This window comes from Perna viridis, chromosome 5 (genome assembly GCF_037379345.1).
Source record: "Perna viridis isolate PV_CMFRI_1.1 ecotype Kerala chromosome 5, ASM3737934v1, whole genome shotgun sequence".
Lineage (NCBI taxonomy): Eukaryota > Metazoa > Mollusca > Bivalvia > Mytilida > Mytilidae > Perna > Perna viridis.
This window is the reverse complement of record NC_142449.1, coordinates 8,017,829-8,036,074: the sequence shown is the minus strand read 5'-3', so window position 1 is coordinate 8,036,074 and position 18,246 is coordinate 8,017,829. Positions and strand designations below refer to the sequence as shown.

General features: G+C 31.2%; 2 protein-coding genes across 13 annotated transcripts in view; one reads left to right on the top strand and one right to left on the bottom strand.

The window, feature by feature from the left end:
* Positions 1 to 586: 586 nt before the first annotated feature.
* LOC148615823 (protein slowmo-like) lies at positions 587 to 13,477 on the bottom strand. Of its 3 annotated transcripts, XM_088582458.1 has the most exons (7): positions 13,352 to 13,475; positions 10,303 to 10,468; positions 7,469 to 7,555; positions 7,233 to 7,319; positions 5,774 to 5,844; positions 4,004 to 4,106; positions 587 to 3,000 (listed from the first exon to the last, which is right to left on the bottom strand). In XM_088582458.1, exons 1-7 carry the CDS (start codon positions 13,381 to 13,383, stop codon positions 2,860 to 2,862), a joined length of 687 nt encoding a protein of 228 aa, XP_088438584.1. In that variant the 5' UTR covers positions 13,384 to 13,475; the 3' UTR covers positions 587 to 2,859. The 3 variants fall into 3 exon arrangements, with proteins under 3 accessions (XP_088438584.1, XP_088438583.1, XP_088438582.1); XM_088582457.1 differs by lacking the exon at positions 7,233 to 7,319 and having other exon boundaries at positions 13,352 to 13,477; XM_088582456.1 differs by lacking the exon at positions 7,469 to 7,555 and having other exon boundaries at positions 13,352 to 13,477.
* A 283-nt stretch (positions 13,478 to 13,760) lies between these two features.
* The window catches only part of LOC148615822 (axonemal central pair apparatus protein HYDIN-like), a 46,682-nt gene continuing 42,196 nt past the window's right edge, over positions 13,761 to 18,246 (top strand). For 7 of the 10 annotated variants that reach the window (XM_088582447.1, XM_088582446.1, XM_088582445.1 and 4 more), the window contains exons 1-7: positions 13,761 to 13,854; positions 15,268 to 15,413; positions 16,521 to 16,646; positions 16,918 to 16,950; positions 17,351 to 17,470; positions 17,698 to 17,832; positions 18,030 to 18,229. In XM_088582447.1, the coding sequence (XP_088438573.1) occupies positions 15,273 to 15,413; positions 16,521 to 16,646; positions 16,918 to 16,950; positions 17,351 to 17,470; positions 17,698 to 17,832; positions 18,030 to 18,229 (755 nt within the window). In that variant the 5' untranslated portion in view covers positions 13,761 to 13,854; positions 15,268 to 15,272. The remainder of the gene's footprint in view (positions 13,855 to 15,267; positions 15,414 to 16,520; positions 16,647 to 16,917; positions 16,951 to 17,350; positions 17,471 to 17,697; positions 17,833 to 18,029; positions 18,230 to 18,246) is intronic. The other 3 variants (XM_088582452.1, XM_088582449.1, XM_088582444.1) reach the window with 1 other exon arrangement.

Sequence of the window (18,246 nt, the reverse complement as noted above, 5' to 3'; positions counted from 1 at the left end):
CCCTATTGATAGAAAAAATGGCAAGTGGTCCAAATGAAATATTTGTTTTCAAAGCTTTTCTACAGTCTAAAAACCTACCAGTATTTTTTTTAAGTGACATCTATAAAGGTTAGTTTTTATACAACTGCCATAAAATGGTAAGGCACTGTATGCACTGGTAGGCACTTGATTTTTGAGTGACCACACAAATATTAGTTGATCTTTCATCAAAGTGTATAACAAGGTTCCAAATCACAACTGGAAGGTTGGTATTTTAGGGGTTATGACCCCTACCATTTTGGATTCATAACTTCAGTAAAAGCATATCGACGTGATATTGCTTCACAGTATTCTATACAACAAAGGTCAAGTTGCAATAGATTTTTGTCTTTCCTGTGATGAATGAATAAGGTTTTGTGTTTCCACCATAATGTTTAGATTTTCATGTTTTCTGTTTCAGTGTGTCACATCTAATATTATATCTGCATAGCCCTGAGTGAACAGAGTTCAACATGTTGCAGTGTAATCCTGTTGTGCTCATCAAAGTACTTTTTAAGTACTGTAATTGGTGTAATGTTAGTTGTTTTGGTATTGAATATAAACTACACAAGTTTTAGTTCTTTTAATAGAAATGAATTCTTATAACAAATAAAGTTAACAATTAACAACTCAAGATTTACCTGATACATGTATATCTAATAGCACAGAATAGAATACCAAGGCACATTGTATTCAGTGGATGTAACAGAGGCAGGAGACATCAGATCTCAATATACAACCTAAATTTATGATGCTACATGTAATTTAGGAACTAAGAAAGAGCAATAAGTTTTCCAAATTGGAAAAAAGAAAGGTGAAAATAAAACCTTTGCAATTATTGTTCATTGTGCTGAGACCAGGTTCTCCTATGAGACAAATGTTTGAACATTACACAATAATGTTGAAATTATTTTCAGAACAAATTTTTATAATGGGCCCAATTGCATTAGATAAATCAAAATAAGGTTTTTTACAAGATTTTGACCAGATAGTAGTTAATCTATTATGGTTTAAAGATCAGACTCCAATGAAACATGTTTTAGGCAATCATGGGTTGGTTCTTACCTAATTACATTAACAAAAATAATACCCAAGAGGGTTTCATAAGAAAGGACAACTGAAGACTTATATTACAACATGGCACACATGATTTTACAATTCGACATACAAAAATAAAACAATTAGATACAAAATGCTTACAATAGAAAAAGCTATTACTTAACTGAATTCTAAATTAAAGAAAACCTGCATTTTCTCCATTGGATTTTTCAACCAAATAATTGAATAAATGTATACCAAATGCCGTCCTCATGTTTTTGCCACAATGATTACCTTTTCATTATACTAAGTTAATAATTGAAAATATAAGTTGACAATAGAAAGTCATTATCTTCTTCTGTATGATAACATGATTTCTCAATTTGGAATTATCTAAATTCAGCAGTGATCATTAATAAAACTAATATAATACAGATCCAAAACATGAAAACTTGACTCCACACATGGACTAGACATGAGAAAATAGAATAAATAGTTCACATATACCCTCATTATTGGAAGAAAATCATCTCAAATATTAAAACATGAAACAAATACAACTAAAATGGTAAGTTTACTACCTTTTTTCGAAGGCTTTCTATATAAAAACTAAAAAAAAACAACATATTTCAAAAGAATTAAAGAATAGAAATGGGTTTGAATTACATGATTCACTCTTGGTTTTTAATGGGATGTATGCTGTTGATTTTTCTGTGTACTGAAGTTCTCCATATTATTTTTTTTGTTTTCTCTGTGTTGTCTTGTCAAATGACTGTCTAATGAGACAATATATGCTGCCATTTACAAAAACAAACACTTCTATAATTTGTTTGATAGGTAGTACTGTACCAAAATATCAACAATTGCATTTTGGTTAAGCATTTAGCCACTTATTCACAACTTAAAGCAAATTAAGAAAATGATATGTCTCTACACATTTATAATACAAAAAAGTTAAATATTGCAGGTAAAACTTGAAAAACCGAGCAAAGCTCACTTGATGATACCCCAGCTTCCCTCCCCAATAACCATGTAGGATACCTTATAAGTAATAAGCATTCAGAAGTGCTTAGGGTAATGCTAAATTATATATAGCGCTATATAAATAGTTCATAATGATAATAATAATAGGAAAACATAATAGATCACAACGACATCATGTAATAAAGAATCTGTGTAAGTTTCACTAAAATCCATTCAGCAATATCTGAAGAGTTGCAGATTAGAATAGGGGATGGACAGACACCATGACCACTATACACCTCCCACTTATAAAATGGGGTGTATAAAAAGATATACATGAAGTATTATTGTTTATAATAGCCAAATATGCTGGATTTCTAAATGGCACAAAACATATTTTACAATGAAAACCAGGATGATGGCCTAGAATATTACTACTTTTATTCAAAATGATGAATGAGCAAGAAGATATCACACTGATAAGATTTTTAATGAGAAGGGTTGACAGTAAATACTGACAGATGTAAAAATTTCAGCGAAAATCTGTAGTGTTACCACATTCCATAGTACAAATACAGAACAATCATATGTATAAAAATATATTTTGATCTTTTAGGAAGTCATATCTTTGAGGTAAGAACCAAGCAAACATAAAAGTATTGGTTTTATGTGTCATGATCACTTGATGAACAGAATTAACAATGTAAACATTTTGCCAAATGATGCTATGCCAACCTGCATTTGCTGTAACTGGCCCATAACGCAGAGAAGCTCATTGGCTGATGGAATGATATATCACAGATACTTTCATAATTAATAAAATCCTAAAATATATATTTATCATAAAGAGCCATCTCTGTTAGTGTTAAACACAGATTCAACATTATGTACTGTGTCTTTAGTAAATGTCTTTGCTTCTTGTTGAAGTGTTTCTGCCTCTGTTTTGATTTTGTTGACAACCCATTCCAAACCTTGTCTTCCCTGTAAGAAAACAGACATTAAGCAGCAGTCTTTTTAAAATCAGACAAAAGGTGACTCATGCATGTCAAAAACCCAATGAATTCAGTTTTATTTCTCCTTCAGAAACAGTTACTGATCACATAACCAGTCTTAGGTTTTCATTTGGTTGTTGCTCTTTTGAGATAAAAATTATATAAACTGTACCTGGAATCTGCACTTTGCAAGAGTTATCATTCTTGATTTGGATTCATTTGGTTGATTTTAGTGGGAGATGAATGTATGATTTTCTAAAAAGTGCAGATCTGAATGCAGAAATGATTATCATTATGTGAAAGTATACCTTATGTAGACTGAAAAAGCATGGTTGGTTTGGTGGGTTTTTCTTGACCATGAATCACTTTACCATTGGTAATGTCTGAATGTTATGTGGACTTGTACTTAAATCGTTATTCCTTTTTCAATCAAGACAGGTATACAGGTATTTGCAACATGATATAAGCTTAAAATAATGGTAAGTTTTGGCACATACATGTAACTGAATGTTTCATGAATTATTTTATTTAAGCGGACTTCCACATCCTTGCTAGCTCTATCTTAAAACCATCATTAGGTAAAGTTACCTGCTCAGTAAAAGTTAATTACATTGTTTTGATACATCACCATCACTTTACAATGCAAAAATTTTTCTTTTAAGTTTCACACAAAACACGGTCACAAAATACAAAAAATTGTCATTTTTGTACATGAATGTTTAGGAATTTTTAAAAAATTAGCCCCCTAAAACATTAAGACTTTTCTCCATTATAGCTAACTACTTAGAGTGTCCAGGTAGACAATGTCTTAGATAATAGCTAAATTCAATTAAAACAAATTTACTAAATGACAAATTATACATGTACTTATAAACACAAGAACACATCACAGTACCAAAAAGATAAGACATAGAAAACAAGAAAGTCTGTAAAGTTCCTAAAGGATTAAGGTTGTCACAAAATAAGTTCCTTACAATACAACACAACCATACCTTATGTGCATTATTGTTGATATTCTGTGTTATTATATTCTCTAAATAGCTAGCTAGTGGGAAACCATAAACTTTTACCACAGCCTCTTGCTTAAGTAGTGTTCTGAAAAAAGCATATATTGATATCAACTAAAGGCACAACTATCTAATGAACTATGCTACAAAAAGATGTGGAACAACTTATTCCTATATCATATTTGAATCTGTTACAGATCTTGTTCTTGGATATACCCAGTGATAGACTTAAGTAATTAACAGTCTTTTCCTTTTTCTAATATAATATGCTTTCCAGTTACAATTGCTTCATTAACCATTCGTTAAAGAGAAAATACATGTATCATACAAAATCCATAAACTGTATCATTAACCAGGGATTTATTTTAAGAGATCATTTCGAAGTTAATTGGTCACTTTATTTAAATTGAAAAATTCAAAAAAAAAGAATTTGCACTAAAATTAAATTTATCATTTATCACAAAAACTACAGTCGAACCTCAATGTGTCGAACTCGGATTAGTCGAAATCTTGGATAACTCGAACTAATTACAAAGTCCCAGCAAAACTCCCCTTGCTCCAATACAATTTTACCTCCGATGACTCGAAAGCTCGGATAACTCGAGGTAATCAATCAGTCCCCTTGACAGGACTTCGATGTTAATTAACCCTGATGTCTTGAAATCAACCAATTAGTCAGAAAACTGATTGTTTTATTACAAACCATGATCGAAGTGTGTTTTAACAACAATTAGCGTGACTATTAAAACTAATTTGTTGACACTCTTTATGGTCTGATTTGTTTATTTAATTAGTTTAAAATTGCACGTGTTGTTACAATAAACAAATTCTTTAATAACACGTCAGAATTTACACTAACAGTGATATCGGATATTTTGATATTTTGAAATTTTTTTTTTAATACAGATGAATTGTAATGGTATCTGACTAATGAAACATCAAACAGATGATAGTAAGAGTATTTCAACGACTACATTCCTTTCACTAATGAATCTGAAATTTTATCGTAATATTGTAGAGCACATGGTTTGACGATACTCCAGATTGTGAATCAAACAAAGCAGCATGTTATGAACTACAGCGTTTTTGATATAGAAAAAATAAAAAGGAAATTTCACTAAAATACTCGCTGCCATTCAGTATTTCAAATATGATATACATACAAAAAAATATCTTCTGATATGAAACACATGACATTACAAAGTACCGTGTAAATTGAAGCGCATGTACATGTACAAGCATGACAAATGATGTAAATACAGAAACAATCATGGACCAAACTACTAGTATTTCCGGACCTCGGATTACTCCAACCTCGGATAACTCAAGCATTTTTGCATGGTCCTTTCGACTTCGTTTTACAGAGGTTCAACTATATGTGATTACAGATGACGACAGTACCATATCATTATACAACCACATTTATTTCCCATTTTTTATAAAAAAAAATGATGTTGTTTCCCTTTCCAGACTCAACCCTAAAGGCTTTGGGTAGCTAGGTATAATATATAAATGTACCCCAAAAATCAACACATCCTTCCATCTGAATAACAGTAAAAAAAAACAAGCTGTTTCGATAGGCATATTTTTCTTGTTTAAGTACTGAATGAAATCAAACATTGTCTTTTTGGTTTTCAAATATTTCAAAATGTAAAAAAAACTTCCTTGATAAAACTAATCAAACTTCCTATAAAACTGAACTGATATATATATATGATTAACTTTGTTAAGGAAGTATGTAAATTTCAAACTTACTTAGATCTGTCTTCTGGGTGGGGTGAATAGACTAACTTCTCATCAATGGTTACTGCTCTACACCAGGTTAACTACAAATAAAACCAATCAGATTTTATAAAACTAGTATATGAGAAAATAGCTGAGTATGTAGGTTAATTATCGTTTTCTCAATGATGTTATTGGCATTTATGTAGCCACTGTACTACAAATTATTTCTAGCAATAATTATCCTTCTTTGACACACAACAGTCTAACATTATCAATTAAAAAAATAACTAAAAGCATTTTTTTCATGATTCATATAAAAAGATATGATGATTTTCTTTCTACATTTCTACATGCTAGGTGTTGTTACTGATGAAATTGTTGAAATGGTAGGATTTATCAAACTTTAACCAATCTACAATAATCTGTAAACATGCATGTAAGAAAACATGACTATATGTTGATAACTGTAAAAAAAAATCTTTTCAAGATACATGTAAGTAGTAAAAGTAGTGAAAAAATGATGCAGCATGTGGTCACTTTGACAAGTGCATGTAATAGATAATATTGATGTCATTATCAAAACACTCTAAATCTATAACAATGTCTCACAGATGTTTATGATGGAAAGAAACACTTTCTTTCAACTTCTACAGGAGGTTACTGATGTAAACACTGTTGTGAAAAACAGTTTAAAAGTTTTAAATTAGTTGTTGAAATCAAAAAGACTGTGTAGTGTGCATTTACACGTCCTTAAAATAAACTCCTACCAAATATGGAAACAAATTTGCCATGTTTAGAGACCACTTTATCGAGAAACAAAAATGATAGTTTAAGTCCAGTTCCCATGAATCTTGAGGGGGAATTTCCATAAGTAGTTTTAAAATCTTTATAAATCACTGAACCATCAAATGAGCTCAACATATTTAGAAGAGTTAAATAATCTACTATATGTAGGCTGTAGCATATTTTCCAACTGTGTAATTACACTTGAGAAATGTGCCATATTTTGCATCATAGTTCCATATAAACATGTTCCACAAAACAATAAAATGAACTGTACAATAATCAAACCATTCTCCAGAGAAATAACAGTGTCTGCCATCCACCTGCTTGTTTTAGTAAAGCATTAATACAATTAAAAACATCAGTTGATTTTTCACTTGTCAAAGCCATTAATCATAGAAACATTTGATATGAATTTTATCCGAATAACTAATCTGTTTGGAAATGAAAGGTGTGTATGTTTACAAGAAAAAATTTGAAAATCTCTTTTGAACAAACATTGATTTTCAAACTTTTCCAAAAATTTTATGATAGCAACCATATGTATAAATTTCTTCCAAATCCATTGAGATATGTAGACATGAGAGTGCTAACAAGGTGTTGCAGATGGATGCCACATATGTCCAATGTTCCTTGACAGCAGGGAACAAAAGAAGTACAATACATACACAATCTGAACTTTATCTGTTAAGTGCATTCTACTTACATTAACTGATTTTAATGTCATAGTTTTCTTTCTAGGATCAACTTCTGAGTGTTCACTTCCATACTGAAACTCATCCGTTCCTAACAACTAATACAGAGAAGGAATACATCAAGGAAAGTGAACAAAATACTAACATGCATAAAACATGAAGACATGCTAAAAGCAACTGATATGTAAAATATTTGAAATAAGAAATAGACATATGACTTTGAAAACGACAACGGTGACCAACTCACATTCTTTGACCTGATTACCATTGCATTTGTTTTCAGGTCCACATATGACACTTCACTCACATAACAAGCATCAGCCATTCCAACCATCTGTGTATACAAGAAAAGGAATATATGTAGAAAGCAATAAGAGCCATGGAAATGTGTTCAAGTGCTCCAAGGCTTCTCAAATCGAATTTGGAATGTCACAGTGTTTATCAGTATAAAATTTCATAGAATTTGTCCATGAAAATTAAGCACAATACTCAACAGCCACATTAACCCTAAACATTAAAGTGCAGCTGAGCATGGTGTTAAATATTGGGCTTGATTAACTTTTCAGGTTAAAATGAAGTACCATTTTGTATATACCAGTAATACATGTAACAAAGTCAATTTAGCAAGTAAATTCAAATTCAGTTCATAAAAAAGAAAAAAAAATTTCTTGGATTGCATTTGAATTGTTCCAGCTTTCCTTCTCTGTTTTTGTTTTATTTTCATGGAATGACCAATGCATCATCAAAGAATTGAACACCTGTCAAACAATTATTTCTAATAAATAATAAGGGGATTATTCAGACAGGATGTACAAACAACACTAAACTGCTGACCTTAATACAAATTTTCATGTCCAAAATCAGCAAATGAGTGTAGGACACTTTAAAATTTTTTAGATCACTGGCCATGCTATGAAACAGATGCAAAGTGATATCATAAGGATTTTGGTCTAAGTGAACCTTCTAAATCAGGGTTTTTATATAGTGCGTCCTGGGATTCATCACTTTCAGGAATGGTGAGTCCAAGATGAACTTGGTGTGCCCCACCCTTTTCCTGGTTTAAAAACAATTCGAACGATACATTCATTATTTTAGTACATACAGTACTACATATGTATTTATTGTTTCCCCATGTCTCCTACACTTATGTACAATCATACAAAACCATATTTTACTCCTTTTATGCATGTCATCCATATTAAACTGTCGAGTACTAAGCATCTCTTTTTATTAGAAAACAAACTTATTTTGTTTGTTGGCTTCATGACGTTAATTCATATATAATGAGAATTCAGTTACCTACTTACAATACTAATAGTATTTGGAAATTATAAGTTTCCTCCATGTTCATTTTTAAATGTGTTGTTTATTGTTTACTGGCTTCATGGCATAACTACTTGAGAGGGTAAGTAACTAGGTTTTTTGGGTAATACTAACTTTGTATGACCATCATGACATTACTCCATATTCAATTTGTGAAAAGTGTAGAAGATACTGAACCATCAATGCCAAGGGACAATACCCAAAATACATTTCAAAAAAATATTGCAACTTTCATTTCCTCAAATAATTCGAAATTGGACTTACAACATTAGTTTTAATAAATTTGTTCATTGACTTTAGCTGATATCTCTTATACCTGTTAAAATATTTTAACAGAATCTGATAACAGAATGTTTATAGATTTCCCCAGAGGTGAAATTTGCAATTTTTACTTTCATTTAAAAACATGACTTCGGTATAACCTTAAGCTGGTATCCCAAGCCGTGTAATCAACAGATTGTCTTAAATCTTAATTGCTGATAACTAGAGTGTAAACAAATAAACATTTTCCCCCTAGATTAACCCCACGTCATGACTAGATCAAGTGCATTATTCAAAGTTAAACTTAAAACAAACAACAGATGTTCCATCTGCCTAAATTAAATGAAGATCCTAAGAAAATCACCAACCCGAAGTAAAATTGCAACACTTATTTTAAATAACCTACTGGTATCTTGAACACATTATATCATTTTTTTTCAATTTTGAACATTTCATTTATGCAATCAATCATGTGAGGTCAGCATGTCACAAAAATACAACAACATTTAAGTTATAAAAATTCAGTTCTGAACAAATTTTATAGTAAAATATATCTGGTTCTTTCTAAAATTTATTTTACTCTTTTTGAAATTATTTGTCACAATCTTATATCAAATACTTTATAACTTAATTTTCTTGTAAAAAAAATTGTATGAACTTCAATTTCATGTCCTGTTGTCAAAAAATGTGGAACAAACAAAGTTTTCTATGATTTTAGGGATAGTTTTTATGAATTCAAAAAAGGATGCAGCTGATACTGTGAGGATCAGGGGTTAAAGATTTTTTTGGGTAGACCCGAGCCCTTGACTTATTCATCTTTTGTGCACTAAGCCCAAACAATGTTGTGTCAAATCCCAATCGATATAAATACAATTCTGTTATCCGATATTCTTATGTATAATTCTATGTTTGCAGGGAAGAAGATACAGTGTCAATTGATTCTGTCTACCGGTCTGATGCTTTGTCATCAGCTTTCCGTTTCTGCATTTTTTTAACCGTGAAATTGTAATTGAGCAACAATGTTTTCCTCAAAAGTTTATCAACGAAATTTGATCTTTATCATTCCAGCGCTTGATTAATAAAATTTGTAGTATATCAAAAAATGTGTCTGAACAAGCGCAGGTGTGATTCAGACTTGAGACTAATCAATTGATCGATCTAGTGAATACCCATTCTAAAAATGAAGTTTTAACTATTTATAGGTCAGGGAATAGGTCGAGAAACATGGTCCAAATAATGACAACAAAATCTTACAATAAATAGAGTTTTTATTTTTTCTGATTTGCCATGCCAGATAGACTTATTTCATTGAAAAATTTCAAGTCCGACATGCAATTTTTTTTAGTCCTATGCGTTGGGCTTTAGGAATTTTCAACCCCTGGAGGATGCATCCCACAGACGCACCATGTTTAACTTGACACGTCCATTAAGTTTTTCATGTATACAGGACGCATGTACGTGCCTTCATGAGAACCCTGTAAATCATATTTTTTTTACCTTAGTAGCCCAGTGGGGCAATCCCCATTTGGTTGTCATAAGCCTGTGAGTTTTTAACACACCCTTGTCCACATGTCGGTCTAACACATCAACACCGACCACAGCAGCACTAAATGGATTTGGATATTTCTTCCATGCTGCCTTCACAATGGTATCCCAATTGTGTCTGTAAAGTAAGAATTCACATGTACTATCATACCATTACTTTGTTTTTAAATGTTCTGATCACTGAAATCAAAAAATGGCCAGAATCATTAAAACCAAACATTCCGCAGGTAGAAATCTACATTAAAGTTTATTTCTTTAATAATTAAAAAAATTGGTACATGTAATGCACTTATCTGCTAAACTGTTGATTTTCTCTTGTTTATTACACTTTTATAAAGAAGTAAAAATGAACAGATTCAACATGAGCAAATGTTCTGTATTTTTTGTCTCAACGTTTTGCCTAAAGCAGGCCAAAACTTCTATATTTCTGACCAACTTCAAGAGTGTCATGCCTTCCTCACAAAATTAGGAACAAAACAATCTAATACATTCAAATGTTATCAAATGACCAATCATTTCAACTACAACTAATCACTATTCAAACAGTAATAGCAACTAACCATGTGTAAAATATAATAAAACTCTGAAGTTTTCCAGTTGTGTTTTAGTTTCAATTTGACTTTTTGTTAAAACTATATTAAGTTTATATCAACTTTTATGGATGCACACACTTATTACCAAGACATGTTATGAACTAAAACTATATACTGACAGCAAATCAGTGACAAGTCAAAAAGAAGACAATAGTGGAATTTTATATCAGGGAACCCAGTTGAAAAAAAAACCCTTTAACTCAAATCAAACGCATGAGTAACATTTAATAGAAAACATGTAATAATGAAGTATTCAGGTATCTCATTGACTTGATTGGTAGGCTAATCCTGGACATCTCTAACATGTAGACAATGTCATTGGGACAACTTACCAGGGATATGTAAATGTAACTCATGTTTGCTCTGTTGTGAGTCATGGGACCTGTTTATCGTCAATTACTGTATGTAGCTATGCAAATATCATTTTTAATACAAGGAAGGTCAAACCATAAACACTCCTGAAGAAACACCTTTCATAATTTTTGTCAGCCCTGTTATTATTACTGTATTTTGGTGTGTATTATACACACATTTTTACATAGAATTATTTCCAGAATATGGGGGTGCATATTATACATCAATACATAAGAATTGGCCATGAAATTGAAGATTTTAGTATGTGAAAAGACATTGCATAATGTAAACAAACAAACCAAAAGTGAAAAGTTTCTGAAAGAAATTTTATCTAATCATCAAATACATTTTTAAGTATTAAATTTTTAGTGATATTTTCTTCAAATAATGTTCAAATGACTTAATAACATATTTCAAACTAAGATTGTATGATATTTCCTTCTTATAAAGCATGGTTAGAAATTAATATGAAACAACTAAAAACCAAATAGTAACTCGTTCCTTTTTTGTGAAACCCTCCTTATCAATTGCTGTTACAGCTGAAAATGATTATTCTGATACTTATTTTGATTGTGTCTTACAATTTTCTTTCTTTAAAAGTATGTTTTCTAATGAAAAATTGTGAAAATTGAGTTACAACCAAAACTGAAAATGTCCGATTTTCCCGACTTTCGATTTTATTTTATAAGCCATTTCATACATCCTGTGTCAATTTTATCACGCTTCGTAATTAAAATTATCCAGTTTATGTAGCTACTGATGTTTACATGATGTTTTAAGTCTGCATAGAAATTCCTTTCCTTCACATTTTCATAGGAAATACCGCATCAAGGTAAATAAATTGACCAATCAAGTGCAAAATATCGATTTTTTTTGTCTTACAAAATTTTACTGCAATCTAAGTCTAAAAAACTTTTTCTCACACATTTAGACCTTCATAATTGCACTGCGCATAATACATAAATGTGCACTATACACACCAAAATACGGTAACTTCCAAAATGGTAAAATTTGTTAGGATATACGTTTTTTATTGTCCTTAAGCATTCTCTTATTGACATGGTCTGAAAAATATCTTGGGCCAAAATGTCCAGCTTTGGTAAGGAACTGTGGGTTGTCATGGTCCAAAATATTTTTGGGTTGAATTGTTTGGTATTGATAAGCTGATGACATCATTTTTGAAAACATTCGGCAGTCATGTTTTGACCATCCCCATCTTGGAAAAAGCTAAAGTTTGATTTGTATTTAATCATCGAAGCTAACAAATGTTTCCTAGACTGGTGAAGTTCTCAATTATATTTACCAAGTATTCGAGAATTAAAGAAAAAGTCAGGAAAACTGTTATTTCTGTGAACTTATCTAAGTTCAAGGCCAGTAACTTCTGTAAAAAACATCAGAGAGGAATGAAAGTTCAACTTGACTTGTAACTTATCATGGTGAAATTATATATCAAAAATCATGTCAATAACTACAAGGGTTTAAAAAAAAGTCAGGAAAACTGAAGATGGACTGACAGGTCGAAAACATTATACCCTCCGCAACTTCGTTGCATGGGGTACAATAAAGCTGCCATGATGCTATTTTAAAGCTCCAGACTTTACATGCACTAACAGGATATAAGTGGTTTTTCTGGTCATAAATATATTGAACCCAGTTGATAATACAACCATAGAAGGGAGCAGATGAACCTTTAATGTGTAAATGACTGTACATCTAACCTGCTCTCATCAAATTTGTACACACCAAAACAACAAACCTTCATACAATTAAAATATAAACATAAAGAGTGTTCTAGGATTCCTATTTCCCGATACCCTGTTCACTTCATATCATAATGGACGGAAAATTTTGACACAATTTGTTGGAAAATGTAATGTTATGATAAAAACATTCTACTGATAAACGAATTTTAACACTTCCAACGATCAAACATGGTGATCAAATGTCACTTTAAAAAATTAAATCATGTCAAAAGCTTATGCAAGAAAGCAAGGGCCAAGGTTGCAAAATGATTGAAATGACAGGCGAACGAAATAATCAACGTAAAGACTTACTCAAAAATATGTTCTGATGTCCAAATTTTCATTTTCTTGTGGAAAGTAAAAAACTTTCAGTTAAATAATGACAAAATCGACAAAATAGTGGCCACACACTATTTCACGTGCCGGGATGTCAAGGTCGAAAGACAAATGGTTGAAAACGGAAAATAATCCGCAATATCAAATAGTTCTAAATTTCTAATCTACATTGTATAATCTCATCATTTTGAAAACAATTTTTACATTAAATTCTTTATTAATGGCATTACATGATCTAGATTCTATTTGTTAGTGTTATTGGCAATAAAAATGAATTTTCTTCGAATTATTCCGCAGACTTATAAACAATACAATGCATCTCATTCGTCGATTTTCAACAGGAAATAAAAGTATTGTCGAATGAAATAATCGCTTACTTTAGGAAACGGACTACTGTTCCTAGCAACATTTATCCACAATATGGAGATTTGAAAATCAACACTGATATTGAAATTACAGAAACGAGCATACGTCTAAGTGTAGGTAGCTTAAATCACGATGTAGAAAATATCCTAATTGAATCATTGTGTTTGCACGAATTGATCAATTGTTTTCATGTTTCCTTCTAGCAAGTTTTAAATTATTTAATTTAAAAATATAATGCCATGATGCGGACCACTTCATTGTCAAATGATAATCGTAGTGGCCTTAAGTGCGAGCGAAGCGTTATGTACCAATTTCTCTTTATATTGCCGAGATGGAGCTAGCAAAGAACATTCCAAATATTTGTAAAATTATTGTCAAACAGTTCTTGGTTCAGCATAGAATGCATGGTTTTATGATCTATCTGACTATTATGATCTCTTCAACCCAAAGTAGCATTTTAGAAAAAATCCAAGGAGTTTCGATCAAATAGCATAGACATCTTTGAAATGTTTCATCAACTTGACAAGGCAGCATATTTTGACTATTTCTAAAGCTTCATTAAGTCGTGATATAGTGTTTTTCCTTGACCAAAGTTTTTCAAGTGTCAGTATGATGATTTTTTAGAAGAATTTCTATTCATTTAAGAGTTAGCTTCTCACGCTTTTAAAACAGGTGAAACCTGAAATGGTCCTGAAGAAACATACATATATGTTCATATCCCTAATTGGTCTCACTTTTTACGTTGTTAGTTGTGAAGTAATAATATTGCAGGAGTTTGTTCTCATATTGTCACGACTCATCCTAATAGAGCTTGTGTTGCTTTGCTGATCTGTATACATAAGATAATATAGAATAGGACAGAAAAGAATGTCTTCAGACAACTTTCATCTCAAATGCATCCGTAGTGTTGTGGATTAGGGATGGAATCAAGTTCTTTGTTATCCAGTTACTTCATTAAATATCTAATATTCATCATTTTAAAACCAATGACAATACTTGATTTTGGAATTGTAACCAGTGGTAGTTAAAATTGTTAATTTCATATTGTGCCTCTTTTATTTTATGGCTTTGTACTATTTTATGGGACTTCATAAACATTTGAGCTAAAAAAAATCAACAAAAGCTGTCAGAGATGACAAAAGTATGAAAACATGCTACTCAACAAGTATTTGCATAAAGTACTTGTAATGTTCATTTGTTGAAAAAAAAGTGTCCAGGTGTTGACTTTCCATAGATTTATTCATTGTTAATATAAATATAGGAGATGTGGTATGACTGCCAATGAGACAGTCATCCATCAAAAGTCAAGCAATTAATTAAACTTCTACAGGTCACTACATGGTTTTAAGCGATGGGCAGATATTTTAACTGATATTCTCTCTGAGTGATAGTTATGTAATTAACTTACCTTTGGTTATATAACTTACCTGAGTATAGAACAAATTAATTTGTATGTATCAAGATATAGAATTGTCTGTTGATTTAAGGTATCATTTAATATTAGACATGTACTTCTCTTTTTTCAGCCAAAATGCCTCTCGGGCCATTTGGGGAGGTGGTTGGCACCACTAGTACTTTGGATGCCCTTGGTCCTGATGCAGCCAACTACAGAAGTAAAGTTGTTGCACCAAGAAATCCAAAATTGTTAAAAGGAGATGAGGAAGAAATTAAGGTAACATGTAATGCTGTAGCCTGAATTTGAATCTTGTTATTTATTTCGACTTTGAGAAAATTAAAAGGTTTTTTACATGTATTCAAGTCTCCCATCCAACTTTGTTCCGTATGTTACTTTTTTGGCATTTCCTAAGTCCTTAGTACTTGTCAGTGTAACCTACGATAACTTCCGAGTGGAAGTAGAAAGACGGAGAGATTCATGTTGTCATTGCTTTCCGGCTAAAATATATATATACCGAAAACAACAAAATCAAACTGTTGATTCAAAACAGACATTAAATGTGGACATCAGTTGTTTTTGTTGCAGACCGGATGTACAACCTTACAGGGACCTGAAGACAAAATTTCGGGTTGTACTACAGGTGTACTGTAATTGCCTTACTGTGGATAAGCAGGCAGTCCCAAAAAGGATGCCAATTATAAAAAAATGACTTGACCTTATGTGCCAGAGATTTATTTATAAGTAACTTGTTCTGCATATGAATGTTGATACTCCACGGAGGAAACAAAATAGCGACTTTAATTTTCATATTTTTTTCTTTGTTTCTAATCATTCCTGTTATTCTAGTCAGTTCAAATAAAACAGTTCAAAGTTCTTGATTTTATTAACAAAATGCAAAGTCTAGTAATCATTTCATGTAGTCAAAGAGAAGAGTATTTTTCTTTTCTTAAACATCATTTTCCAGGACACATTTTTATCTTTTTGTATCAACAAACATCTTCATTCTCAAAGAAATGTTGGAAGCATCTGCTGACATCTTTTTAACTCTTCTTGTGCTTCAATTACAAAGAAATGTGAGACATCAATGATACATATATTCTGATGGATCATGGTACATTAAATTTAGGAATGGGTATGGGGAAAATTTAACAAATATAAAAAGAAATCTTTGTACATGTAGATCTTCAACATTATGAAGGAATATAAGTAAGCTCCAATCGGCTCTGATTTTATATGAGTGCCTGGTCAATCATTCCCAAAAAAATAAAAAAGCCTACCTACCTACCCATTGATAAAAATCAGGGTTGGGTTAGTGCAAACTGAAATATTTTTAAGTGTGGCCAAATTAGTTAAACATATAGATAAGTGATTATTACATTCTAGATGACTCCCAGTCAATTCATGTTTGACATGAAAATGGACACAGACCAAAAACTTTCAAATACACACACAATGAAAGTACCAAAGAAAGTGGAACTGTTGGATATGGCTGACACAAGTCTTCAAAAGGTAAGTTCATTTAGAGTCCAGAGAAATAAAGTTATGTTGATGTGATCGTATTTTTTGTTTTAAATGGCAAATTTTGAAATGAAATTCTACCAATAGTGAACCAATATACTTTTTAATTAATATAAGATGAAAGAGAATACTTTGTAAGGGTACCATAGTGTTGAATGAAATGCAAGTTTTGGTCCTCATGTTAATTGTAAATAGCATCAAATTATGAACACTGTCTGAGGTGTATTGAAATACAACAACAATTTCCATGCTAATGTTTTAGCTAGAAGAGTTTATTCCCACTTCTAGACGTGTGGTAAACTTATTTTGTTGTTGATATATAAACCTATAATTAATTGTTTACTTTTATTTTGCATGCATTTATTTTAATAATCATAAAGTTTAATTAATCATTTTCCAGTTTATAGTTAGGTGTTACATATGTTATGATTTTAAATGTTTTTAAAGTATTTATGTGATTACTATCTTTGTCATCATATATTTTCAGGTCACATACACAGATTTTGTTATTTGTTATACTTCATATAATATTTTTCCTCATTTTTCACAAATGGATTGAAACAGCTCTTCTGTTTTGTCAGTTTCAATTTATTTTTAGAACAAAGAAATTAAAACTGAAACAGTCTTGACTTAAATATTTTTACATTTACTAAGTGCAATTTACAATGTAATATACTGTCTTTGTTTTTAAATAGTTTTCACAAGTAAATATTGATGAGCCAATGTTCCAACCATACCCTTCAGAAGTTACATTCCAGAATTTTGAACCATACCAAGTTTATGAAGTGCCACTTATCTTACGAAATAATGACAAGGTATGTGTTGATTAATATTCAATTGATATAACCTTTTTCAAGTAATTTATTCATTTATGTATATTAAATATTTTGGTTTTCTTTGTATTCTTTAGAATGAAATACAGCATTGTTTATTCTTATCGTATTATCACAAAGAACTGATGTTTGAATAAATTTTTAGATATGAAAAATGCTCTACTTGATTCATGTAGCCAATGTAAACACTGCATTTTGTGTAATTTTAGGTACCAAGACTTGTGAAGGTGACACAAGCTGATTCTCCATACTTCAAAATCATAAGCCCACATGATGTTGGTCACAAAGTCGGACCAGGCTTACCCACTACATTTAGGATACAGTTTAAACCAGAAGAGAAAAAGGTATATTTTTTCAGATTCTTGTATCTCCTTCAGTTCATTGCAATCTACTTTTGTTTTTTTTTTCTAATTTTTTTTGCGGTAATCTTTAATAATATCTCACTGTCTTTTCTGTATTTTATTCTAGTATAATGTGTCTGTGTTCTTTAAGAATGGCGTTTTTTTGTTGTTACTTTTATGACTAAAGTTTGCTTTTACAGGATTACAGTCATGAGTTAGTCTGCATAACAGAAAGAGAAAAATTCATCGTACCAGTCCGAGCTGTAGGATCTCGAGCTGTCTTGGATTTTCCTGATAATGTTCACTTCCCACCAGGACCTGTAAAGTACACTCATTCCAGGACATACTTAGTCAGAAATATTGGAAACAGAGAAGCAAAATTTACACTCTCTACAGAAAAGTATGTAACAGAATCAA

What these genes read in the sequence shown, in the direction of transcription:
- LOC148615823 (XM_088582458.1), bottom strand. Translation starts at nt 13,383, where the DNA reads ATGAAAATTTGGACATCAGAACATATTTTTGA. An exon ending in ACATCAGAACATATTTTTGA is followed by an intron (nt 10,469 to 13,351) that starts GTAAGTCTTTAC and finishes CTTACTTTACAG; the next exon opens with ACACAATTGGGATACCATTG. An exon ending in TCAACAATAATGCACATAAG is followed by an intron (nt 3,001 to 4,003) that starts GTATGGTTGTGT and finishes GTTTTCTTACAG; the next exon opens with GGAAGACAAGGTTTGGAATG.